Raw genomic sequence first — 26,273 nt, forward strand, 5'->3', positions numbered from 1 at the left:
GCCGGGCGGAAGAATCGCCCAACGGGACCGGAAGTGGCGGTCTCGTTGGCAGCGCAGTCCGCTGGAGCCGCGTGGAGGGTGAGGTGAGTGTCTCTGACTGTTTAGGGATTGCGGGCCGCAGTTCTCCGCACTGTGGAGTTCATGGTGAGCCGACGCGGCTAGGGACTACGCGCTTAGGGAGCTAGGGAGGCTGGGGGAGTCTCTTTGCCGCGGCCCTCTGCGCTGCAGAAGCCGGAGACCGCGCGCAACCCCCCCTCCCCCCCCCCCCCCCGGGCCGGAGTGCGAGGCCGCTGGAACTGCCTGACTTCCCTGGAGTATTTCGGGGATGATGTGCAATAGGAACTTAGAAGAGTAGATGTGGGGGATAGTTTGAGAGTGACAAGGTCGCAGGAAGGAAAACAAGTAAAATTATTTGAGAAATAAGCAGTTAGGTTAAAGAAACTGGGTGAACCAGAGGAAGGTGTTGCCTCTTCTGTGGGTCTGAGGCATTGAAGTCCTTGGCATGACTACATTCATCAGCAGGACCCATTCACTCTGAGCTTCCTCTGCTCTACACACAAGGTCTCTCTGAATTCCAGGGATCTATCTCTGCCTTCCCAGTGCTGGGATCATAGACCTGCATATCTCTGTGCCTGGCCTTTTGAGTGTGTGAACTTAAGTACTTAAACAGCAAGTACTTTTCCATCTGTGACAAGTTACATGCTTTTGATCACATAAAAACAAAACAAGCCAAACAAACAAAAAAACAGTTCCTGTTTGTTAGCTGTCCAGAGCCATTGTACTGCAGAAACTGAATTTCGTTTGTTTACACAGATCGCCTTCCCTGCGGCATCAGACATCCTAACATGGGGCTTACTAAACAGTACCTCCGCTATGTGGCTAGTGCTGTCTTTGGCCTCATTGGCAGCCAAAAAGGTAACATTGTTTTTGTGACACTCCGTGGTGAGAAAGGACGCTATGTGGCAGTACCGGCCTGTGAACACGTTTTTATCTGGGACTTAAGGAAAGGCGAGAAGGTGAGTCAGAAAGAAGCAATGGCCACCGTTAAAGTTAAATGACACCAACTCTGGAGGGGTGAAGAGGGAGAGCTTGACTGGCCTGCCTGCATTCAGTGTGTGTGTGTGAGCCCCCAAGAGATCACTTTCCTCTTTTTCTAGACAGCTAGCAGCAAATTCTGTTGTGTTCTGAAAGTCACAGCCAAACAGGAGCTTGCTCCTTGGATGTGTGTGTGTGTGTGTGTGTGTGAGCCCCCAAGAGATCACTTTCCTCTTTTTCTAGACAGCTAGCAGCAAATTCTGTTGTGTTCTGAAAGTCACAGCCAAACAGGAGCTTGCTCTTTGGATGTGTGTGTGTGTTCGTTTTCATAGGTCATTGTGTTTAGCCATTGCTTACTTCTGCTTCTGTGTACCAGTTCTGCTTTCCACGTTCTGCTTGTTCTCACAGCCAGATTACAGTATTAGGATTTACCAAGGACTGCCACTCTGCTGTGTTGCGCAGTCCTTCTCTTAATCGCACTGATCGCTAAACGCTGCTTCAACTGTGACGGAAGTTGTTACTTTTTTTGCTAAGCATATAGATATTTAAATTATCCCTCTTTACTGTGTGACTCCCAGGAGGTGAGATGAGATTGCATATAGACTTATAGGTATAAATATATAGATACTTGTTGCCTCCCAGAGCCTCTTGGGATGAAGCAGTCCGTATTGTAGTACTGTCATGAGGTTGAGTTATAGCAAGAATGAGTCTAAAACCCTTTATCAACAATCACTGGACAAAAAGTTGGTAACATATCTCATTGCATGGATAATTTGCATGTATACACCAGTGTCCAGCTTGAGAGGAAATGATTGCCTTTTGAAGAGCTCATGGTCTTTGCTTGTAGAGTTTTATCCTTGAGTGTCAGTGACTGGATATTGTCGATACCGTGTTGCTGAGATCATTCCCATGCTACTGTCTTCATATATGCCTCACTCTTCTGAGTTGGTTTTGATTTTTATGATTTCAGATCCTTATCCTTCAGGGGCTTAAACAAGAAGTCACTTGCTTGTGTCCTTCCCCAGATGGGCTGCATCTAGCTGTTGGCTATGAGGATGGAGCCATCCGAATCTTCAGCCTCCTCAGTGGTGAAGGAAACATAACCTTCAATGGACACAAAGCAGCTGTCACCAGCTTAAAGTACGATCAGCTAGGAGGCAGACTGGCTTCTGGGTCTAAGGTGAGCCTCAGAGACGGGTGTTCAGGGTTGCTTTTCACACTTAATGTTATTCACATAAATCGTGCTATGAGATTGGATTCCCAGTGTCCAAGCTAGTGTACCTTGGGGAGAAAGAGTGAGGGGGATGGGTGCACATGAGGGAGTGTTCTGCTTGTTTCCTGTTCTGTTCTCTGATAAAAGTCTGTGGCATGAAAGAATAAGACAGAGGTACTGTGGAATCTGTCATTGTGGTAGAGGGATCCCAGACTATATAACCAGGAAGATTAGAAAAGACGATGGTCATAGTTTGCCAATGAATCTGTAGTTAGTATCTTTCCTATGTTTTAGAAGTTGTTGAGTTAAAGCCAGGTGTGCTAATAACCACCTTTAATCCCAGAGATAGGGCACCTGCATTGCTGTGAGTTAGAAGACAGTCAGACAAGCTCTGTCCTCTGGGGATACACAGTGAGACCCTCTCTCAAAGGAAAGGCAAAGGAAAAAACATTGTTTTCCCAGCACAGGAGAAGGGGGAATGAGCTATTTGTAATTGTAGTCGCTGGGAGAGGAAAGTCAGTTTCCTTTAGCAGACTGACACTGAGCACATCAGCCAGGCTTTGGGTAGACCCTGTGCTGGGGTGGTTGGCCAGCACGTATCAGGCTCCCGTTTGTTGTTGTTGTTGTTGTTGCTTTTTATGTTGTTGGTTTGGTTTTTTTTTGGGGGGGGTGTTAGTTTTTTGGTTTTTTGTTTTTTTTTCCAAGACAAGGTTTCTTTGTGTAGTCCTGGCTATCCTGGAACTCACTCTGTAGACCAGTCTGGCCTTGAACTCAGAAATCTGCCTGCCTCTGCCTCCCAAGTGCTGGGATTAAAGGCGTGTGCTACCACTGCTCGGCTTATTGGTTTGTTTTTTAAAGAAGGAAAAAGAGCATGAAGTTCGGTAGCTGGGAATGTTAAGGGGAAGAATACATGAAATTCTCAAAAAATAAAAACACAAATGAAGAAAAGATTGATAGATTTGAGTCATAAATTTAAGACATTAAACTTTTTGCATTTAAAAAATATAAAAAGAAAAGTGGAAATATTTAATAAAAAACTATCATCTACCTATTAGACTTATAAATTAAGATGTAAAAAAAATAACATGTGAAAGAAAACATCAATGAAAAAGAAACAAGATGAAGTGCCATTATTCACCACAGATAATGGGAATAATTAGCATTAGTTGGTAGAATGTTTGTCGAGCCTATAGGCATTCCTGGGTTTGGTCCCTAGCACCACATAAACTTGTCCTATGCTTGTAAATCTAATACTTGGACATGGTGGCTAAAGAGTGGAAGTTCAGGGTCAGCCTCAGCTACATAGTGAAATCAAGGCCAGCCTGGGCTACATCAGACTCCATCTCAAAGAAAAATATCAGCAGTGTTTAGGAAAACAAATTAAAATGGATATGAAGAGCAAGCATTCTTGATGGAAGGAAGGGGATTGGCAGTGATTTTCAGAACTGTGATAAAACCCAGAGTGCACAAATGGGAAGCTAGTCTTCTCATTCAGCTTGGGAGTCTGAGGATTGTTATAACGGTGTAAATCTAAACCTGTAAAAATAACCACAGCCTTTACCAAGAACCTCAAGCTGTAGTTTTTATTTGCAGTAAGATAAATGGACAAAGATTTATGCATGTGAGTTTTCAGTTTTGCATACTTACAGTAACAAAATTGGAAATGACTCACTTGTAAAATATGAAATTTAAATAGTAATACTAGAAAGTAGAGTACATCAGAATTAACTACCAGAATGCATTAAATAAAAAGATGGTATCAAGCTGAATATTGGCATGGACTCTTTTCCTCTTTATTTTGTTCTGTGATTTGATGTGGTGTCTCACTGAACTGTACAGCTTTCCTCCCAAGTGGCTGTTACAACAAGGGCTTGCCACCATACCTAGAGAGAGCTCTGTTTTCTAACGAAGAAATAGCCTGGAGATCTCACGCATATGTAACTAGAGCAATGTAGGACAGAGTCTCTGCTCAATGATCCTGGATGAAAGGGTGGGCTGCCATCTAACTGCAAGCTGTACAGGGTAGTATAGTGCTTTGTCTTGATTGAGCCCATGGCTTGTTATTTGGCCTCTTGTGGTAAGAAAACTTTTTTTCTTCTGTGTTACTTCGTTCCTCAAGGATACAGATGTCATTATTTGGGATGTGATCAATGAAAGTGGTCTCTACCGTCTAAAGGGACACAAGGATGCTGTCACACAAGCTCTGTTCCTCCGAGAAAAGAATCTGCTAGTTACAAGGTAAGACATTGTTGCAAGGTATTTCCTATACATTCATATTGAAGCAGTGAGAGGCCAGTGATTGGAGGGGAGAGGAGGAGGAGCTAAGGAGAGGGCGAGAGCCTTGGATATTCAGATGGCTTCAGATGTATTTCTGGTGTTTTGGAGAGGTTAGAAATATTGGGATAAGACTTTATCATTGTAAATTGGCATTATGTAATTGAGAGTTTTATATACAAAAAACATATTTGGGTAAGTTTATGAGTCATGCTTTACCAGGTAGCACAGGACTCCCTGTTTACAGAGTCTGTAGCAGAGACAGCTGGGATGCTGTGAGAGCTAGCTGGGAGAGATTGGCTCGGAGGCGACAGTGAGAGCAGCCCTGAGTGAGACCCGCCGGGACTTGGTGCAGAGGCCTGGTGGGGGCGGTACTCTTTATGATTATGTCCCACTATAAGTCATGATGATGTGGGAGTTTCAGAGTCGGCCTGATTGCTCGTTGTGGCTGCTGTGCTCATGGTTGTAAGCCAGTGTGTCTTCTCTTAGACTGCCAGCTCTCCCACTTTCTGCCTCTAGGATGCTAGACTTGTACACTGAGTTTTTGTAAAATGCTAAGCTGTGTGTTTGCTAGCCTGCCTTTTGAGGAGAAAAATGCTTTAGAGGCCTAATGAACATCTACTTGGTTGATCCATTTGCAAATTTTATTTTTGTTATATCAGAAGTGATCAAATATCAGTTTCATATGCTTCAGCCTAATATAACACAGGCATTGACAAGGACAACTAAGATCATAGGGTTTATTGGTCAGTAATTAGAAAAACCATTGTAGTTCCTCGGGAAGTTACCTCAGTGGTTGGTGGGCTGACAAACCAGCCATGGGGCAAGAGGCCATATGAGAAGCTACTGAATAGTTCAGGACAGAGGACATGTACAGGTTTTAACCGATGTGGATTAGGAGTCAAGCTTTAGAGACCACAAAGGATGTTTTCGGTATGGGAAAACCTAAGCTGATGATGTGGATGACTGCAGCTGAGCGCTCTGAGGTGTTTCCACCTTGGACAGTGGGAATGTCAGTGCTGTAAGGTGAGGTGTGGGAGGAAGGCAGGGGATTGGACTGTGTTCTGTGTGCAAGAATGAAGCTTCCTGTTTTCATGGTTGAGCAGCCACGTGGAGAGTTGGAATTCTTTGCTTATCAGGATAAACAGTAAGGTAGAATAGCTTATAAACATTACTGTTATTATTCTAAAACAACAAGCAAGTTACTCTCATACCTATTAGTTTGGCAATTCTTTCTAGTAAAAATACCTTTCTGGTTTTTCTTTTAGTGGGAAAGATACTATGGTAAAGTGGTGGGACCTGGATAACCAGCATTGCTTCAAAACAATGGTCGGCCACCGAACCGAGGTGTGTATTGCATCGTGGGCTCCAGAAAATGGCAAAGCAAAGGATACTTTCTCCTTCAGCCTTTATGGAGTCTTTACTGCTCACTTATCTCTGTCCTGTCTTGAGAGACATTAAAGTTGGCTGGCAGGAAGTAGTGCCAGCCATTGGAAGAGTTGTAGCTTCCCTGGTCTAATACACATTAGCCTTGGGTGGCTTATAACCTCTGAGTTCACCATTTCAATTAGACTCACCTATGATTGTTATATTAGTCAAGAGTTCTTTAGAGGAACCGAATGTATAGAATGAATCTTGATATACATATAGAAAGGGGAATTAATAGAATAACTTACAGGCTGTGGTCCAGCTAGTCCAACAATGACTATCTACCAATCAAAAGTCCAAGAATTTATTAGATGTTCAGTCCACAAGGCTGGATGTCTCAGCTGATCTTCTATAGATGCCAGAATCCGGAAGAAGTAGGCTCTAATGCCAGTGAAGAAATGGACTTGCTAGTGTGAGGGAGAGCAAGCAGGCAAAGGAAGAGCTAGCTTCCTTCTTTCATGTCCTTTATGTAGGCTGCCAACAGAAACTGTGGCCAGATTAAACATGCATCTTCATACCCCAAAAGTTCTGTATTAAGGTATCATTGTCTCACTTCAAAGACTCATAGTACAAAGTTGATCTCTCCACTTAAATTGATTTAATTAAGAAAAACAATACTTCTCACAGGTGTACCCAATCATTTGAGTTTTAGTTAATTCCAGATGTGGTCAAGTTGACTACCAAGAATAGCTGTCACAACTATAGGGATGTTTAATGATGTTATGTGTACAGTGCCTTCCGCAGTAACATACATTCAGCAAAAGGATAGTTTTATGTTTACCTGGAAAATATCTATTCAGCCAAATTCAGAGATTATTTTAAATATTCCTAACTCCCTTTAGATGAGGCTTTCAAAAACATACTTGTAATAATGAAGTGAAAAGTGATTCTGTGAAAATTGACTGTCAACAGTATTGCTGTGTCTCTACTGTTTAATTCTTGGATGCTGAAGGCTGAGAATTATGCAGTAGACATTAATAAGGCATCTTTTATTTGCCAGACATTTCTGAAAACAAGTATGAGACCCAGAGTCATGGATTGTGCTGTGATTTTGTGATGAGTAGCATTTATCTAAACAGGGCAGTAAGAAAGTAGAGAAATTCTTAGTAACACATGAACAATTTCACTACCGGCCACCTCCCTGGAAAAGTGGTTCTGTTAGTGAATTTTGAAAGAATTGCCTAATACACTTTTCTTAGATTTGAAATGTCAGAGAAACTTCATTGTGTCACTTGGAATATTAAAAAATGATACTATATAAACTGTTTTGTGTTCTTAGGTGTGGGGCTTGGTTTTGGTTTCAGAAGAAAAGCGGTTAATCACTGGGGCCGCGGACAGTGAGCTGAGAGCCTGGGATGTCACCTATCTGCAAGAGGTATTTATTGTGTTTGGACTCTGGCCAATTGCATGTTTTCACAGTTCAGCATCTTAGTGACTGAGAATCTGATTTGTAATAGTTCTTACACTGGTGACCTGCAACATTTCTAAACAAAGACTTCCCTTCTTGCGCACTCATTGTCCTGGTCTATTTAAGTTGTAAATAGGCTTACAGTTTTTGGTAATAGTGTCATTCAGGCTATGGTGCTTTAGACTTGTATTCCTGGCCCTTTGGGCATATGTGGGTGACTTTTAGAGGCCTTTCTCTTCAAACAACATCTATGAAGGTACATGCAGTTTTGTATGCAGATAAATTCCCAGGAGACATACATTGATTCTCAATTTATGTGGGTATGGGGTAAACTTTAGGCTTACTTGGAGTTAGTGTATAGCCATAGAGCCAGTACCCATTACGATGGGTTTTGTATAACTTAAGACTTAACATTTGTTTTTCTGTGTTTAAGGGAGAAACTGTAACACACTTTACAGTGCCTTTGCCATTACTAATACCAGTAGCAGTCTTTCTCTCTAGAATACCTTTTATCCTACAAATTTTGAAGTTGAGGAAGAGTTGAACCATTAGTTTTTACTCTCTTATCTGCTTGTATATGGTCCTCATACTGTGGAAACCAGTGGCATAGTGTAATGAACAATGCTTTGTTGTATATATGCCAGTTTCTAATAAGTTCTTACCTTTCCTGACATTGAAGGTGTTTGTTAGAGGTGACTAGTCAAGATGTAAGTGGTTATAGGAGAGACTATAGGTCTTTGGGGTTAAAGGTCATCTGAGACATTTGAACTTTCATTCTTCTATTTTTATAAAATAGATTGATGACCCAGAAGAACCAGAGCCCAAGAAAATCAGAGAATGTCCTGGAATACAGGACACATCTGAAGCAGAGGACAGCCCCGTTGAGGCGGATGATGAAAAGTCTGAAGATGTAATCCGCTTTGTGTCTTCAGTTGGGCTGAGTAGTCGGGCAGGGAAGAACTCAGTCGGGCATCTCTAGGGATCATTTGGGGGAGGGGGAGTCTTGTGCTTATATTAGCTTTTCAGAGGTTTAACAGGGCAGGCCTTTCACCTCCATGTTCTCTTGCTTCCTCTATAGCGCATACTTTCATGTAGAAAAGCTGGCTCCATAATGCGGGAAGGAAGGGACAGAGTTGTGAACCTTGCCGTGGACAAGACAGGCAGGATTCTTGCTTGCCACGTGAGTATCGGCTTAGAAACCAGTAAGAGTGCTCCTTGTCAGTGCTCGTTCTGTCACACTGCGCTGTGGGCATGGACTTTTTATTGTGGTGATGATTCGGAACGTGAGTCTGGAGTGATAGCTTAATGGGGAAGACCGAGCATGGCCCCTGCAGGGCACCTGGGTTTGCATCCTATCATTCGTGTTGGGCAGTTCACAGCCACCTGTCCCTCCAACTTTAGCAGGTGTGACAGACAGGTGTGGCCTGTGCACACACCTACCTATACAGACACAGATGTAGACACATAGATGCACATGCACGCACACACATACTTATTTTAAAATTTAGTAAATATTCCTATGTGTGTCTAATGTCCTAATACAACATGTATAACATCATGAATGTAACTACATTTGTTATTACTAGCCATTTATTAAATGCTGGCTTTTCCATTAGTGTAAAAGGTGCAAGTTCTGTTTGGCCTTCAAAGAATGTTGAGCAGGAAATAGCATTCTAATTTTACAGACTATAAACCCAGAGAGATTAAATGGTTCAAGGTGATCCAGCCAGTATGGGAAGACATAAATCCTGATGTTTAGTTCTTACCTACTATAGGCTAAATTATAAACTGCCTGTCCTAGACTCATATTGTCTACCTTTTGCCTTCCTAGGGAACTGATTCTGTACTAGAAGTATTTTGTATTCTTTCCAAAGCAGAAGTTCAGAAGAAAATGGATAAGAAGCTAAAGAAAGCTAGAAAGAAAGCAAGGTATGTTTTGTTTTTTAAAATAAACTTAATAGTAGTAGAACATCCTGGGAAGTCATATATTACAGAAAAACTGTAACTTAAAGGAAATGTTTACTTGATTACCCATTTGAGCTAAATGCTAGAGAATTTGTGGGGTATCAGTACCCCACAAAGTGTGAATTTCTAATTCATAGTTATTTATTGCTAACACATTTTTGAGTTGCACTAAGACTCACACAGAAGTATGTTTAAAGATGTTTAAAGCCAGGCAAGCTGGGATTGTGTCTGTGACAGTGCTAGGGACTGCTGTTACTGACAGGAGACTGCTATTACTCTCTGCGGCTTGCTATAAGAGACACTGTTTCAGATTGGAGCATGATTAGAAACAGACATCCTTCATAGGTGTCTGACCTCCACACTTATAAACACACAGATGCAATAGAAAAGAATCCTTTAATGGGTAATTGATCAAATTTAAAAGTGAGTTTTAAAGTCATCTGATGGCAAATATTTTGAGGTGTGTTTTGTTCTCATGTCAGGGTCAGGCTAACTTTAACTTAGACTTGTTTGAGAAAGTTCTAGAGTAAGAGAAGTCTATCAGGAATGCTTCAGTACAGTGACTTGGATGGCAATTTGTTGCAGGAGATGTTAGGTCCTAGTGCATTCTGAATCTGTTATCAAGGGTAGCACTATGAGTGGACTATAGTCTGCTCAGTCAGTTCTCTTGAGTAACCCTGTGGCCAGGCCGCTCCCCGAGAATCTCTCCACTTGTTTGGCCCAGGACCAGAGTGTGGCTCAGTAAGAGCAAGGCTGTTCTGGGAAAAGGGATTGGTAAAATGATTGTTTCGCTTTGTAGGTTGAACTCTGCCAATGAGGAGGAGGACCCTGAAATGAGTGTCTCAATGACTCTGCAGGATGAGATCCTTCGGTTAGCCAAGATCAAGACTTCTGCCAAGATCAAGTGAGTAAGGAGTTAGTGCTGTGAGTCCTATAGAGTAATGTGCTACCACGCATCCCTGCATTGTCCCAGTGTTTTCCAGCCTGTGTGAATTACATTTGAAGGTGGTGATCTTGTCACCTCACAGCCTGTGTCCATTTTTATTATTCCCTTTATTGATTCCTTCAGTCTGCCAATTAAAAAAACTGTGTGGTCTTTGTTCAGAAAGTATTTTAAATCACACACAACACAGCATAACACGGAAACAAAGTATGTGTCCAAACTAAGAGCTGAACCCAAAGTTTTGTTTTGTTTTTTTTCCCTTTTCTTTGTTTACTTTAAAAGAAGCCAGTGCTTGTGGATCTCTGATGCTTCAGCAGGTAACTGAAAGGTGCTTGCTGTCATCTGACAGCCTGACTGTGGTCCCTGGGACCCACGTGATAGAAGGAAAGAGCTGACTCCTCCAAGTCATGCTCTGACTCCACACACTCATGCTCTGGTCCATACACTGTCCACACATACACATTCAAATAAATAAAGTAGTAAAAAGGTTAACTCCTGTGTTCCTGCTGCTCGATACCCAGAATACTATTAAATAAAAATTATCTATACCTACATGCCTCTGTGTGTGTGTGTCTCTGTGCGTGCGCGCGCGCGCGCGTGTCTGTGTGTCTGTGTGTGTGCTTAAACTATAGGTTTAGAGCATCACTAAACTTTGAACAGAAAATGTTGACTTCATGAGCCAAGATAGTAGCTTCCCCATAAATCAAATGAAAAAAAAAATTATGACTTTTCCCATGCAGATCTTTTGACCTGATTCATTCACCTCAAGGAGAGTTGAAGGCAGTCTTCCTGCTGCAGAACAATCTGGTGGAACTGTACTCGCTCAATGCGTCCTTGCCAACCCCTCAGCCTGTGAGGACGAGCAGGATCACCATCGGAGGCCATCGCAGTGATGTGCGCACTTTGTCATTCAGCTCCGATAACATAGCTGTGCTTTCAGCGGCCGCTGATTCCATTAAGATATGGAACAGGTCTGTGAAGTGCTATTTTCCTGAACCTCTGAATTGAACCAGTAGAATTGTCTTTTCTTTGAAATATTTTTGGTACTTTTCATGATTGGCTCACATCCTCAAAAACCTAAATACAATTCAGTTAAAAGATACTATTGGTTCATTTTGGCCATTGGTTTACAGAGATTATATTAGAATTTTGGTTTAGGGCTGGTGAAACTATTCAGCAGATAAAGGAACTTGCCACTAAAGACACGAGTTTGATCCCTGGAGCCTAGGCACTGGAAAGAGAAAACTGACTTTGGCAAGACCATGTCCCTACTCCTCCCCATAAATAAAATGAAAAAATAAAATTAAAAGAATAAAATTTGGAGTAAAGTAAATCAAGCTGTTCTTTCATCTGGAGCTTTGGCTGCCTTTGGCTAGAAGAGAACATGCAGTCCTCAGCCCTTGCTCTTCGTGTAATGCCTTCAGAAATGTGCATTAATTCTCATCTTTTCCCTTAGACTTCAGATAATTCACATGCTTTAAAGCTGATGATGCCTCCTGGTTTACTGAGAAAACTGGACACATCTAGAACAGTCTATGTGCTCTTGTGTCTAGGGGATCTGACACTCCCTTATGGCCTCTGTCAGCACTACATGTATATGGTATACAGATACACATGCAGGCTAAATACCCATACATATAAGACAGTAATAACGAAATTAACTTTCAGATATGGGCAAAGACACGCCGTTTCAGCCTGAAAGTATATATACTCTCCCAGGCCTTACAGACTGGACCGTGTGGTCAGCCTGGTCAACACTTGGCTTTTGTATGATCTCTTTTGTTTATGGTAGTTTTTCTCTCCAGAGAAATCTGGCTTTGGTCCATAATATTTTTCCTCTTAAGATAATTGTGAGCTAAGAGTTAGACTTGTCTTCTGTCACGTCACCCTCTGTGTGGCTCACTGAACACTGACTTCCAGGATGCGGGACAGGTTTCTTTAGAGTGCCCTCTCTCTCTTGTAGGTCTACTCTGCAGTGCATCCGCACCATGCCTTGTGAATATGCTCTCTGCTCCTTCTTCGTTCCTGGCGATAGGCAGGTGGTCATAGGAACAAAGGTAAACCGGGGCTTTTCTGTGGAGCTCTCAAAAGAGCCTTGAGAAATTGAATGTTTTTAAACAGCATATTGATAATATATAAGGATATTACAGGTATTTGATAGCTTATTTTCTTTTTCTTCCTTTTTTTTTTTTTGGTGTTTTTCAAGTTTTATTTCCTTGTATCAAACCGTATGTCAAATTACAAAGAAAGACATTAATTAAAGTCAGGACTTTAAAGGTGACTGCCATCAGCATTTTGATCATTATCCTTACTTGCATCTTATAAATGTATGTAATTAGATTTAACTGATGGTAAGATATATTAGCTTTAAATAATATAACATTTCCAGGTTTGACACAACATGGTAATATGAAGCCAAGCTGACCAGGTCTTCATTCTTAGATTCACCAGTTTGGGAACAGTCATAAGTAGACATGGGTTTGAATTCAGATTACCTTTCAAAAACCTGACAGCCATGGTGAAACTCAGAGAACTCCATCTGAGTATTCTGCCACTCAATAACTTTACAACCTTTGAACATTTGCTTTAGCTCTAAACCTGCTTTCCTTGGAGTGTAGAATAAACAGAGACCAGTCACAGCAAAAGCAAGTAGTGAGAATAAAGGAGAATAAGGTTTTTGGGGGATGTATTTGTCCTCACACAGAGTTTTCTAGCCCAGGCTGCCTCACACTCACAATTCAGCCTCCCAAGTGCCGAACTGTTCTTAGTGTGTCTCTGTATTCAGCTGTGGGGTGTTTTGGAAAATATATTGCAAGCATCCTTATCCCTTGTAAAATATGCGTGTGTTTTATTAGGAAGCCAACATATCATAGTGGCTATATCTTGTCCAACAAGAAGTATAACATGGTGGGAACCATTCCAGGTCCTGTTGAAAATAACAGTTTATTTGAAAGTTTCACTCATTTTTCACCCATCCTTCAACAAATGTGTGTGTGCTGTTTGTCATTAGGAAAGTGTTTTGTGGATTGCTTTGAGGGCTGTCTATAAGGGTAATATATAGTTTCTGGCCTAGATGGTGCAAGGCAGTTAGCACTTGGCTCTTGTGATCCTCATGACATCTTGCAGATGCTAGTGATGCAAACTTCATTTTATAAAAAGCAAATTACTGGAAATGAATTCTATATCAATCACAGAGTTAAAAAGAGGCAAGCTTGAGGTTTAGGTCTCCTTGCTTCCGAGTTCTCCTTGCTTCTGCTGTCTGTCATGTGGCATAGAAGCTTGTGAGGTTAGTAGTGTCTGTTAAATGCTGACATCAGGTTTGTGGCATATACAGAAGTCTAGGCAAGATCATGGGAGGGTCCTGGCTCTCAATGTCAGTGTGTTGCCAAAAGAAAAAAACAAAACCAATGGGAAGACTTGTTAGACAGTGACTGTAGACTGTAGTGGTCCTTGTAAAGCAGGGGAAATTTAAAGGCTTCTAAGTCTCCAGTTGAATGAACTGCTTGGATTTGTCTATGGCTGTGATACGGAGTCAAGGAAGGAGGCAGAATCAAGAACTGCAAGGTTGTAGTATCCATAGCAGTGTGTGAAAGCAAGCAGTCAACCCCGTTGGTTACCTAGCTGTTTCACTGGGAACAGTATGTCTTCAGATACAGAATGCAGAAAGTATTTAGTCAGGCTTTATTTCCTGAGCAGTTGACCCACATTTGTTGCTTTCTAACTTTCGGGCATGACTAATGAAGTCTGTGGATGTGCTCCTTACAGCTCTGTTCACTTTCCCAGACAGGAAATCTGCAACTTTATGACCTGGCCTCAGGCAATCTCTTAGAGACGATAGCTGCCCACGATGGAGCTCTGTGGTCCATGTCTCTTTCTCCAGATCAGGTAACTGCACAGGGCTTTAAAGCATTGGGCTTCTGCACTGTGACTACATCATAGATCTGCCAAGTTCAGTTGCCTAAGAAAGGTTCCTCTTGTGGTTGCATTAAAGAAAGCCCTGCTATGGGTCTGATCACACGTGTAATATGAACAGTTACTATTGCAAAATTAAGTTATTTAGCTGTTGATCCTCAGCAGCATGGTTTTTTTGGTGGTGGTGGTGGTGGTGGTGGTGGTGGTGGTGGTGGTGGTGGTGGTTTTATTTTGGGGGTGGGTGTCAAGACAGGGTTTCTCTGTGTAGCCCTGGCTGTCCTGGAACTCACTCTGTAGACCAGGCTGACCTCGAACTCAGAAATCCACCTGCTGCTGCCTCCCAAGTACTGGGATTAAAGGTGGCCGCCGCCCGGCTGGGTTTTTTTTTTTTTTTTAAGATGTATTTATTCAATGTGCATCAGTGTTTTGCCTGCATGTATGCCTATGTGAGGATGTTAGATCTCCTGGAACTGGAGCTATATGTAGTTGTAAGCTGCCATGTGGTTGCTAGAAATTGAACCCAGGTCCTCCGGAAGAGCAGCCAGTGCTCTTAACTGCTAAGCTATCTCTCCATCCACCGCATGACTTATTTTTAGATGTTTGTGGTACTTTATACAGAGGGAAATGTTTTCTTAACACCTTAGCAGGGAGTGAAGTATGCTTTGTTGTTCCCCCTGTAGTCCAGTGATGACTAGGGAAATTCTTTAACAAATGTGAGTCTCATGACTCAGTAATAAGTCATTATCACTCATGTGCCCATAGTGCTTTATCCACTGGAGAGCGATAGGAGAACTGATGCAGATGGCCCTCTGACATTTTGAGTTTGTTTTGTTTTGTTTTTGACAGTACTTTTGACTTTATCCAAATATTCTCAATGATAGCAATCCTTTATTCACTGGAAGTACATATATATTTGGAAAACCTAGATTTTAGAGTGGCTAAAATGTTACGTAATGTAGAATACACATGGATATTTTGATATGAGGTGGGGCTGAATAGACTGCAGTTGATTTTCTTCATTTGGAAAACAACCATTGCAAAGTTGTTTGAAGCAGGGACCCTCAGGAGTAGTTTATATCTTCCTGAGGTGACCACTGGAGACACGCTATTCATGTTTATAAAGCTAACCTTACTGCCTTGTAGCAAATTCACTTGACTGCTGCCCTTTTAGGTGAAGTTGTAAAAAGGAAGGAGGGAGAGAGGGAGGGAGGGAAGGAAACTCCACACTATTCTTAGGCTTTTCTTAATGATGCTAAGAAGAAATTACCTAGGACTTCAGTGATCCTGCTGTCGGTGTTAGTCTGTGCTGGCATTCTCAGATGACACCTGTGGCAGTGGGAAAGTAGTGAAGGGTGGGTATATTTTTCTTAATTGTTGTCGTACACCATTTAGTAAAAATTCAACTGATGTACATACTTAGCGATGTTTTTGTGCTACAGTGTTTTTAACTGAAGTGTCATTTGATTTTCAGCGTGGCTTTGTGACAGGTGGTGCTGATAAAGCTGTCAAGTTCTGGGATTTTGAGTTGGTGACAGATAAAAATAGTACCCAGAAAAGGTGAGGGGAAACTGTTGTGGGGGGCTTTAGCATGAAGTGGGAAACTGTTTATTAGCATGTCTTTCTGTGTCAGGTTTGGAGCTGTCTGTCTGGTGTTCTCATCTGTTCTGTTTCTCGATGCTGTCCGGGCAGACTTTCTGTGAAGCAGACTCGAACCTTGCAGCTAGATGAGGATGTCCTTTGTGTCAGCTACTCGCCCAATCAAAAGCTGCTGGCTGTGTCTTTGCTGGATTGCACTGTGAAGATTTTCTATGTTGACACTTTAAAGGTATGATGGTTTGGGCTGGGAATAATCTTTTTGTGTGACCTTAAGAATGTGGGATTATCTCATGTGGTAGTTTTTGTTATTATCTCTTAGAAGCCTGTTCTTTTCTAATAAGACACAGAAAGGGAGTGGATCAGGATGAGAGTGAAAGTGGGAAGGAACTGGGAGGAGTAGACGGAGGGAAACCGTAATCAGGATATATTAATGTGCGAAGAGAATCTATTTCCGATATAAGGAAAAAAGAATTGGGATGATAGCCAGCAATAGTGTATTTTTAAAGATGTGTTTACTAAAACAGAGTATGCTTGAGAAACTAATAGTGTCACAGAGTTCATCAGTTTTGTTTAAAATTAAGTAAATGCTAGTTCATATTCAGAAGATCTCTAAATAGAAATCTCTGTCCTGTCATAGGAAGTAGCTTTAAAAGTATTGATAAGTACAGGCTGCTGCGTGTTATATCTTGGGACTGGCTTGGGCCTCAGGATAATTTGTGAAACAGTTATCCTAGAGAGTCTGTAGGGGTAGGTTTTGGGGAGCCTAATGTCCTTCAGAGTTCTTGGCAAGTATGTGTAGGGTGACCATAGTGGACACAGGCAACCTTACTTAGCAAGCAGTCCAGATATTTGTCTAGTATTATACATTTATATTTAGCTCCATGTGCAACAGATTGTATTTTGTAGACAAACATGAATTAATTGTATTCTTTCTTTCATGTTCAGTTTTTTCTCTCACTGTATGGACACAAACTGCCGGTTATATGCATGGACATCTCCCATGTAAGTAAAGTGTGTCAGGCTCTTTTCTAATTCATGGTTGCTACTTGATTGTACACCACTTGCTTCATTCTGCTGAGTTTATTATAGCTTCCTCCAGAAAATCACAGGTCTGTATATTAGTAATGGCATATACATGATAATGTTTAACAAATAGTATCTAAGTCCTTCTAACCACCTACAGTGGCTCTGGAAGATTGCTACTCTAAATTTTGTAATTGGCAGAACATCCTGAAATTCATGTTTTTTCAGAAGCACTCCTTTCTGCTGCAGGATAGCACCGTTGAGGACTTGAATACTGTAGTATTTTGTTTTGTGTAAATACTCTCATTCTTGGGAGTCTGTTATTTCCATTGGGTCACTATGGTTAAAACTGTATATTTGAAAAGTGTCTGCTCTGCACCAAAGGGGAATGAATGGATTCCACAGCTGTGAGATCCTTGTATGAACACAGCAATTGAACAATGTGAGGGAATGGGGGTGGGGGTGGTGGTGGTGGTTGGTGTGTGTGTGTGTGTGTGTGTATGTGTGTGTGTTACAAGACAGTAGGTTCTTTTCCAGCCTCATTTTCTTTTTACTTTCCCTGCTTTCCCCACAAATCCCATTCCAGAGATCAGAGTAGCCCTTTTCTTTCTTAACTGAGTGAACTGACCACTTGACCCTAAGGCACACAACAGCGCTGTGCTGGGATATTGTCCTATGACAGAGTCAGAGTTCACACATTCACTTTCCAACCTTTAAGAAGCTCTGTAAGTCTTAGCACAGGTATTTTGGGTAGAGATGAATATGTTTTTGTCCTATTATGATATTTTTAAAGAAATGAATTAAATATCCCATGGCTTTAGCTGTCTAGTTTAATTAAATGCTAACATTTTATTTCTCTGCTCTAGGATGGAGCACTAATAGCAACTGGTTCTGCTGATAGAAATGTGAAAATCTGGGGTCTGGACTTTGGGGACTGCCACAGGTCTCTCTTTGCACATGATGACAGGTGAGTGGAGTCCTCTGGAAGGATCTATTTAGTTGTTCTCAGGAGCTCCATCGAGTAGGCATTTCCGATGGTGTGAGTGTTCTAGCTCACTCACCTGGAGCTGACATCACTCTCCACCCTTAGTGTGATGTATCTGCGCTTTGTGCCGAAGTCTCACCTCTTCTTCACTGCTGGGAAGGATCGCAAGATCAAGCAGTGGGATGCAGACAAATTTGAGCACATCCAAACGCTGGAGGTAACCCCTTGCTTGTTTTGCTTGACTGGTACTTCCCTAGTTAGGGTTCCTATTGCTGAGAAAAGGCATCATGAGCATGGCAACTCTTATAAAGGAAAACATTCAGTTTGGGCTGGCTTACAGTGCAGAGGTGTAGCCCAGTGTCATGGTGGGAAGCATGGTGGCACACAGGCAGACATGGGGGTGGACGGGTGGACGGGAGAGTTCTACATCTGGAGCCACAGGCATCAGGAAAAGAACTGAGAGCCACTAGGCCTGGTTTGATCTTCTGAGACTTCAAAACCCACCTACTGGTGACATACTTTCCTCAGTAAGGCTGCACATCCTAGTACTGCCATTCCCTATGGTCTATGGGGTCACTTTTATTCTAACCACCACAGCACTTTAAGAACTTCTTTAAGGGTATTTACCCTACCCACTAGCATAAACAGGTGGTAACCAATGAGGAAGTCAGACTTCCTTGGGTCATTTTGTTTTGTCTTTGTCCAGGGACACCACCAGGAAATATGGTGTTTGGCTGTCAGCCCCAATGGAGACTACGTCGTATCAGCATCTCATGACAAGTCACTGAGACTCTGGGAGAGAACGAGAGAGCCTCTTATTCTTGAGGAAGAAAAGGAAATGGTAAAACCTTTAAGTTTGGTTTCACATTTGCTGGGGGTGACCTACAGACTGTCCCTTCTGAAGTTTTCCATCCAGTGGAGTTATAACTCACCAGGAGTTATTTCCAGATCAGTGCCACACATTCCAGGTTCACACGGGTGCTGTTGGCATCACGCTCTGAAAGAAACCCTTCCGCTGCCTCAGTCGCTCGCTCTCCAGCGTCTCCGTTTTCCCCTCATTATAACTTGTGTGTGTCTCTTGGCAGCAAAGGGAAGCAGAGTATGAAGAGAGTGTGGCCAAAGAAGACCAGCCAGCAGTAAGTGAATCTTTTGGGATACGGGAATTATGTAATTTCAAGTACTTAGAATGGGAGAGGATTGAGAATCCAGAGGCATTGCTCTCTAGTGTTAGAATCTATATAGTGTTTTATTCAGTTGTATAGCTAGTTCTGTGATTAGCTTAGTATGAGAATTCTACCATTATGGCTTTCTCTTTGTCAGTGAAACTTTATAAGGAATTATAGTATTTATTCAGCGAAACAAAAATTTAAAAAGACTAAGAAAGTGGATACATTATAAACATTTATAGGATAGTGCTCCTGATGATACAAATATAGCATTTAATATTGTGCTGTCCTTAATGGAAGATAGTGACTGGTATTTTTATAAGATAATACCCATCCTGTTCAGGATCTCATGTCTGACAGGTTCCAGGGGAGACCCAGGGTGACAACTACTTCACTGGGAAGAAAACGATTGAAACAGTCAAAGCGGTAAGTTGGCTCTTGTAATGGGTTTCTGACTTTTCAGTAAAAACCTTGCCCTGTGTTAGCCACATAGCCCTATGCGGTGCAAAAGTTGATGAATTCTAGGAGTTGATAATTGTCTGGTGCTCTTGGTCTTGCATCGACCAGCATGGGACACTCAGTGAGAGACACTTATCTCGATGGCCCATGGCATTTTGTCTTTCTTACAAATTAAAAATAAACATACAGACAACTGTAAATGCTGCATTGCACCCTAGCTGGCATGTCTTTATTAAGCTGATTCGTTAGCTGGGCCTTCCCATCTCTGTGTCTTGGGTGTGCACTGGATGATCTCTTCCTTTGTCATCGGAGTAGGCTGAGAGGATCATGGAGGCCATCGAGCTGCATCGAGAGGAAACTGCAAAGATGAAAGAGCACAGAGCCATCTGTAGAGCAGCAGGGAAAGAGGTGAGCATCTGTCAGGTTACGCACTTACCATGTAGTCTACAAAAATTCCTACAGAGACCATTTCTGGCTTAAATGAGATAAGGATATGTATAAAGGCAGGAAATGATACGTTAGTCAAGCGTTAGAATAAGTCAAACTGGGAGGAAAGAGGCTTTTAATGACTTGGCTTTATAACTTCTTTATAGGTCCCTCTTCCTGTCAACCCCATCCTGATGGCTCATGGCAATATTTCTGTGAGTAAGATATCTGTTTCTCCTTGGTGGTTCAGGGATTAACTTCAGAGATGAGAGGGAGTGAGGAGGCATTGTGATTTGGGGGTATGTGCCCTGGGAAGTCCCTTTGTTTCCAAAAGTCTCAGTGTCTTCTAAAACAGCTTGTATCTCAAAGGGCTGCTAGTGAAACGTCCCAGGATGCATCTGGGTTAGACCAGCCTGACTCTTCCACCTTCAGTGCTTTTGTGTGACCAGCATCCACAGCTCTCTGAAGACTTGTCTGTACATGACCTCTGATACAAATCTTTGTAGGAACAATTGACAAAACCCATCATGAAGGAAGAGATGTATCAGGAGAACATGTTTATCTGGGAGTTGCTAATTATTTGTATGTGTTTTTCATTACAATAATCTCAGAATATCTTCATTGTGTAGATATGAAACAGGCCCAGCTTACAAGGAAGTGTAGTTATAAAGGACATATATAGGGCTGGCCTAATTATAACCCTATGTGGCTAACTGCAAACCCACACAGCCCTGCCATGTCAGCCTCTCTTCTCAAGTGGCATGGGTGCAGGCCCTGGAGAAAAGCACTCAAGAGCTTCACTAATGCTGCTGTCCTTCCTTTGTAGCCTTCAGCGTATGTGTTAGAGACTTTTAAAGGGATCAGGTCAAGGTAAGTCCTAGCGCACTATTGTAACTTGACAACAGTTACTGAATATCTGAGTGTGAAATACAAGTTCGAATTGATAGTTTTCTTTCTTTAAATTTTAATTGTCAAACTTTTGGTAGAAAACAATTATAATAAATTTTGAGTATCAGAAAGGAGGAGGCTCTTAAACTGTGAAGGGTGTTTTGAAGGACCGATGTTAAAGGTAATAAAAGTACACGTCAATCAAATACCAGCTCTCAGAAGCTTTTGCTGTATCTCTCGTTTGATTGTTTTGTTTGTATACACAGTTGGAATCATTGTGTAAGTACTACACACACCCCGATGGGGCCACTCAAGCTCCAGGCTCACTGTGTAGGTTTGCATCTTACTCACTTTCACCTAGGACATTACCTTGAACATTTGCTCATGTTAGTAATACTCTAGAAACACATATTGTTAAACATCTTCAGTACAAGTAATTACTATTTTTTTGCTGCCTTTTTTATTTTTCTATTATTGGTAATGTCTCAACAAACAAGTATATATATATATATATATATATATATATATATATATATATATATATATATATATAGTCTGTTCTTGAATATCTTATAATATATTCATTTAATTTATTCATTTCATTAAAAGTTACAGTCAACAAGTATGATTTAAAATTTTAGTTTCTGTTCTTTGTGTTCTGTGGTGGTCTGACTGGTTCTTAGAATTTGATATAAAGAAGTTTATTTTTCTAAATTGCAATGTGTCAGTAATCCTTACAGAAATGAGTAGAACTGCCTGAGGATAAGGCTGAGCTTTCATTAGAAAAACGTAGGGGGTACCTGATAATGGAGGTGCAGAAACACGTGCCAAGATGGGAGGGTTCGGTTCTGAGGGGTTACAATTGTTAAACTAAGGAAGAGATTTTTGATCCAAACTGAAATCCTCTTGAGGTTTCAAACTGGAAATGGCAGTGTGGTACTAGAACTAGTTTTAGAAGAAGCAAAATCAAATGGTGAAAGATGGGTGTGAGACTAAGTCGATTACCCAGTCATTGCAGACTCAAAAGCTTCGAAATACATATGCACACTTAACACATCCATACACAGTCAAGTATATATGTGCAGTATTCACGTACACTGTGCATGTACAATAGACAGATTCAGCGTGTAGCAACTTGTGTGCATTTGTGTGGTGGAAGAAGCTTCATGAGGATGCGACAGAGTGGAATTTTCAACAAGGCTCAGTGAATACTGCTTGTCTGCAGTACTTAGGTTTTCCCCTTTATGCCAGGGACTAAAATACTCTCTAATGGTATAAGTGTAAAAGACATTTAGAAAAATCATTTTGAGTATGAGTGACTATTTAACTCTGAATGGACAGAATCTTCTCGAATATAAAAGCAGGAAACGCAGTAAAGAGCAGCCGCGAGTGCTATGGGGTGTGATGGTTTGCTTGTCTTCCTCAGTGAACTGGAAGAGGCCCTGCTTGTGCTGCCCTTCTCCTATGTCCCAGACATTCTTACACTATTCAATGAATTCATCCAGACGGGCTCAGACGTCGAGCTGTTGTGCCGCTGCCTCTTTTTTCTCCTCAGGTAACATGTTCGTACAAATACTGGCTCTTCTGCCAGACTGCTCCAGCTGCACACCAGCTGAGGCTGGCATTGTTTAGGGATTACAAATTTTTTGTTTCATTTTCAGAGACTGTTAAAAAAAATAGCTCTTGCCATTAGGCAGTCATTCCTGCCTTTAAGTCAAGGGTCCTGATGACCCGCTTTTCAGAGTCGCATGTTTGGGTGAGACTAGGCTGCGGCTCTAGGGAGAGACTAGGTTGATTGTTCCCAGCCAGTTTACTCAGTCTGTTCTGCTTTGAAATTGCTAAGCCTTGGCTGACCAGCCTTGTTCACGACATTTTAAAAAAAACCAGTTAGTGTCTCTAGGTATCTACAGGCACAGAAGGAATGGAGGGACATAGGCTGGGAAACTAAGGAATATACAGGTAGGTAAACAGCTGTTAGATAAAATGACCAAGTATTTAGTGAATTGGCCTGATTGTGCTTGTTTTGAGACAGGCTTTCACTATTTATTCCTGCCTGCCATGCAATATCTATATAGAGAAACCAGGCTGGCCTTGGACTTGCCCGCCTCTGCATCTAAGATTTCAGGTGTATGCCACCATAGCTGGCCTCCTTTGGTTTTTTGAGACAGGATTTCATTCTAACCCATGCTGGCCTTGTACAGCCTGGTCTGCCCAATAAATGGCAGTCTTGCCTTAGTGCCAGTATTGCAATTCATGAGCCACCATGCACATCTTCTTGGATGGGTACTGGGGATGAACCCTAGGTCCTCATGCTTGTATGACAAGTACCTTATTGGCTGAGCTCTCACCGGGCTCCATGAAGAATTCTTTACATTCTATCTCTCCAGCTTCCCATTGTAATCTCTAGCCCTATGGTAGATTTCTGAGAGAAAATATTACTGTATTACCAGATTTAAATGTAGCATTTTTCAAATCATGAATGGTGGGATACTTAGGTGATTTTTGTTCCTGTTTCTGATGGTGGTTGGGTTGTCACCTGTTGACTGTTTCAAGGAGGGACAGGTAGGGTAGATCCTCTCTTTGCAGCATGACTGTTTTCTTTTAGGATTCACTTTGGCCAGATTACCAGCAACCAGATGCTTGTGCCCGTGATAGAGAAACTAAAGGAAACAACTATTTCAAAAGTCAGACAAGTCCAGGTAAGTATCTGTTGTAGACACCATAAGGTACCATATGCTGGGCAATACCAAACAGACATAGAGTAAACTTTCTGTTGTCATTTGCACAAATAGGATTTTTAAACCATTGACAACAGAAGCACTTAGTGAGTTGGGAACAAGACAAAACCCACTCAGACTGCTGTGCTGACTACCGGTTACTCTTTTGTATCCTTCTCTAGGATATTATTGGCTTCAATATGGCTGGTCTCGATTATCTTAAGAGAGAATGTGAAGCAAAGAGTGAAGTTATGTTTTTTGCAGAAGCTACTAGTCATTTGGAAGAGAAGAAGAGAAAACGAAAAAACAGGAAAAAGATGATTTTAACACTGACTTAGAATTGGAATGCTGTCTTTTCCTGTTTCTCCTCAAAGGAGTGTGCACATAAACTGAGCTATCATGAGTTGGCAACATAAAAATACCAAAAAAGATCATGTTGTAGATCTTGGGGTACAGATGTCAGCCTTGGCTGAAGAAATCCAACATGGCTGTGAGTTCTGTCTTCGCCTTTTGAAAAAGAGATTTTAGTTTAAAGATCTGTATTTTTCAAAGTTGGACCTTTAGATTGTAGCAAGAAGTAAAATAATATTTTTTAATTGTGTATTTGATTCAGAAGTGTCTTATTTATGGTAGATTATTTGTATTAGAGCTTTTTCATTTACCATGTGTATAATTGTCTTCTAAAGGAAGTACCATAGACTGTGGGGCAAAAAGGGATGGTAACATGCCTAGAGAAGCTTCCTTACGCCAGTGCAGATTGTTGAGTTTACATATGAGATCATAATGCTGTTTGTACTTTTGGGAATACAATAGCTTTTTCATTAAAAGCATTTAAAATGTCTTGCTTGTCTGTCTGAATATTAAAGGATGGGTCTGCTCTCTCTCTCTCTCTCTCTCTGTGTGTGTGTGTGTGTAATATATACATTATATATGGATGGATGGATAGATAGATAGATAGATAGATAGGTAGGTAGATAGATAGATAGATAGATCTGTCTAAAGAAATTGACTCAAATAGCTTTGGACCTAGGCTTTTCTTGGTGGGGAATTTCTCAATTAATTTAGACTCCTTGTTATGGTTTAATAATTAGACTCTAGTCAGATGACCAGAGAGAAGGCCATACTGAGTTTATCTTCCAAAATTCTATCAAATGGAATCTGTAAATGTGACCTTGTTTGTAAAAGCATCTATCGATTTGGGATGGAGATAGCCTCTAACTGAGTTAATAACAGAGAAATTCACAGTAAGTTGTACTGTTGAGCAAGGCAAAGGGTGAGTGGTGCGGGTGGTGTTAATACTTAACATCTAGGTGCATAGCAACGCTTCCACAAGGAACCAGCTCTGCTGCTGGTGGTGCCTGGAGTTTAAGCCTCTGGCCAACAAGCTATGAGAGAATGACTGTAGTGATTTGTAGTGCTCCATTATGGAGGCCTGGGAACTAGACAAGTGACATTGTCATCATAATGGGCATAGAGTGGAACTTTCAGAGAACTTATGATATGTGACTTGGGAACATAGAACAGCACATCACAAGAGTCCTGTGAGCTAGATGCTAACAAGATTTATAAAAATGCAAAGCAGTGCCACTGCTAATGTATTGCTTAAGAAAACAGTGATATCATTTGTTTGTTTGTATATTGATTGATTTATATCAAAAATCAGGGAAATAACATTTCACAAATGATATAAAATACCTTGAGATACTTTAACCAAACAAGTGGAAGACCTGTATGATTCCAGACTTCAAGTCACTGAAGGTACCGGAAGATGGAGAGCTCTCCCATGCTCATGGATCAGTAAGATTGATACAGTGAGAATGGTCATCCTACCAGAAGCAATCCACAGAGTAAATGCAATGCCCAACAAAATTTTAAAACAATTTTCACAAAAGCTTAAAGGCCAGTTTTCAGCTTCATAAGGAAGCACACATTTAAAAAAAGATAGCTAAGACAATCCTGAATACTAAAAACCACAGGAAGTATCACTGTCCTGATTTCAGATTGTACTACAAAGGTCATACTATAGTAATAAAAACAGCATGGTATACAAAAACAGACATTGAACAATGAAATCTAATTGAAGACCCAGAATAAATCCACACACCTATGGATACCTGAATTTCCATAGGCAAGAAACATACACTGGGGGCTGGAGGGGAGCATCGTCCACAAATGGTGCTGGTCACACTGGATGTCTGCATGTAGAAGAAGCCAAGTAGATCCATACTTAACATCTTGTACAAAACCCTAAATGGATCCAAGACTTCAACATAAAACCAGACACACTAAACCTGATAGAAAGAAGAGAATAGCCTTCAACCCACTGATGTGTGAGACAACTCCCTGAACTCCATTAGTACAGGCACTAAGATCAGCAATTGGTAAATGGGACCTTTTAACACTGAGAAGTTTGGGTACAGCAAAGGGCACTCATTCACACAAAGTGGCAGCCTACAGAATGGGAAAGATTGTTACCAACTATATAGCCAATAGAGTACTAATATCCAAAATATATAAATAACTCAAAAAAAAAAAAAGACAAAACAAAAGATTCAAAACCCTAGACATCAAGAAAATAACCCAGGGTTAGTGAGATGGCTCAATGGTAAACACTCAGTGGTAAAACATGCTATTCTTCCAGATATCCTGAGTTCAATTCCCAGCAACCACATGGCTTACCAACATTTAGAAGGGAATCTGATATCCTCTAAGCCATGTGGGTGTACTTGCAGTAGAGCACTCATACATTAAATAAATAAAATTTAAAAAGAAAAAAGTCCAATTTAAAAATGGGGTAGAGAGGGGCTGGAGAGATGGCTCAGTGGCTAAGAGCAC

The 26,273-nt window shown here is 41.3% G+C and overlaps 1 protein-coding gene across 1 annotated transcript; it reads left to right on the top strand.

The window, feature by feature from the left end:
* The first annotated feature begins 13 nt into the window (after positions 1–13).
* Wdr3 (WD repeat domain 3) lies at positions 14–24,279 on the top strand. The gene is made up of 27 exons (XM_052179648.1): positions 14–83; positions 814–1,016; positions 2,006–2,215; positions 4,368–4,486; positions 5,791–5,869; positions 7,230–7,325; positions 8,155–8,268; positions 8,437–8,538; positions 9,190–9,287; positions 10,123–10,227; positions 11,007–11,237; positions 12,230–12,323; positions 14,050–14,151; positions 15,650–15,735; positions 15,868–16,003; positions 16,720–16,776; positions 17,664–17,764; positions 17,888–17,999; positions 18,489–18,623; positions 18,868–18,918; positions 19,309–19,374; positions 19,723–19,815; positions 20,001–20,048; positions 20,660–20,703; positions 22,148–22,276; positions 23,327–23,420; positions 23,621–24,279. The coding sequence occupies exons 2-27, from the start codon at positions 846–848 to the stop codon at positions 23,774–23,776; spliced, it is 2,829 nt and encodes a 942-aa protein (XP_052035608.1). The 5' UTR covers positions 14–83; positions 814–845; the 3' UTR covers positions 23,777–24,279.
* Positions 24,280–26,273: the final 1,994 nt, after the last annotated feature.

The sequence above is a fragment of the Apodemus sylvaticus genome, chromosome 4, assembly GCF_947179515.1.
Source record: "Apodemus sylvaticus chromosome 4, mApoSyl1.1, whole genome shotgun sequence".
In the NCBI taxonomy this organism is placed as follows: Eukaryota; Metazoa; Chordata; class Mammalia; order Rodentia; family Muridae; genus Apodemus; species Apodemus sylvaticus.

What these genes read in the sequence shown, in the direction of transcription:
- Wdr3 (XM_052179648.1), top strand. Translation starts at nt 846, where the DNA reads ATGGGGCTTACTAAACAGTACCTCCGCTATGTGGCTAGTGCTGTCTTT. An exon ending in GACTGGCTTCTGGGTCTAAG is followed by an intron (nt 2,216 to 4,367) that starts GTGAGCCTCAGA and finishes TCGTTCCTCAAG; the next exon opens with GATACAGATGTCATTATTTG. An exon ending in ATGATGAAAAGTCTGAAGAT is followed by an intron (nt 8,269 to 8,436) that starts GTAATCCGCTTT and finishes CTTCCTCTATAG; the next exon opens with CGCATACTTTCATGTAGAAA.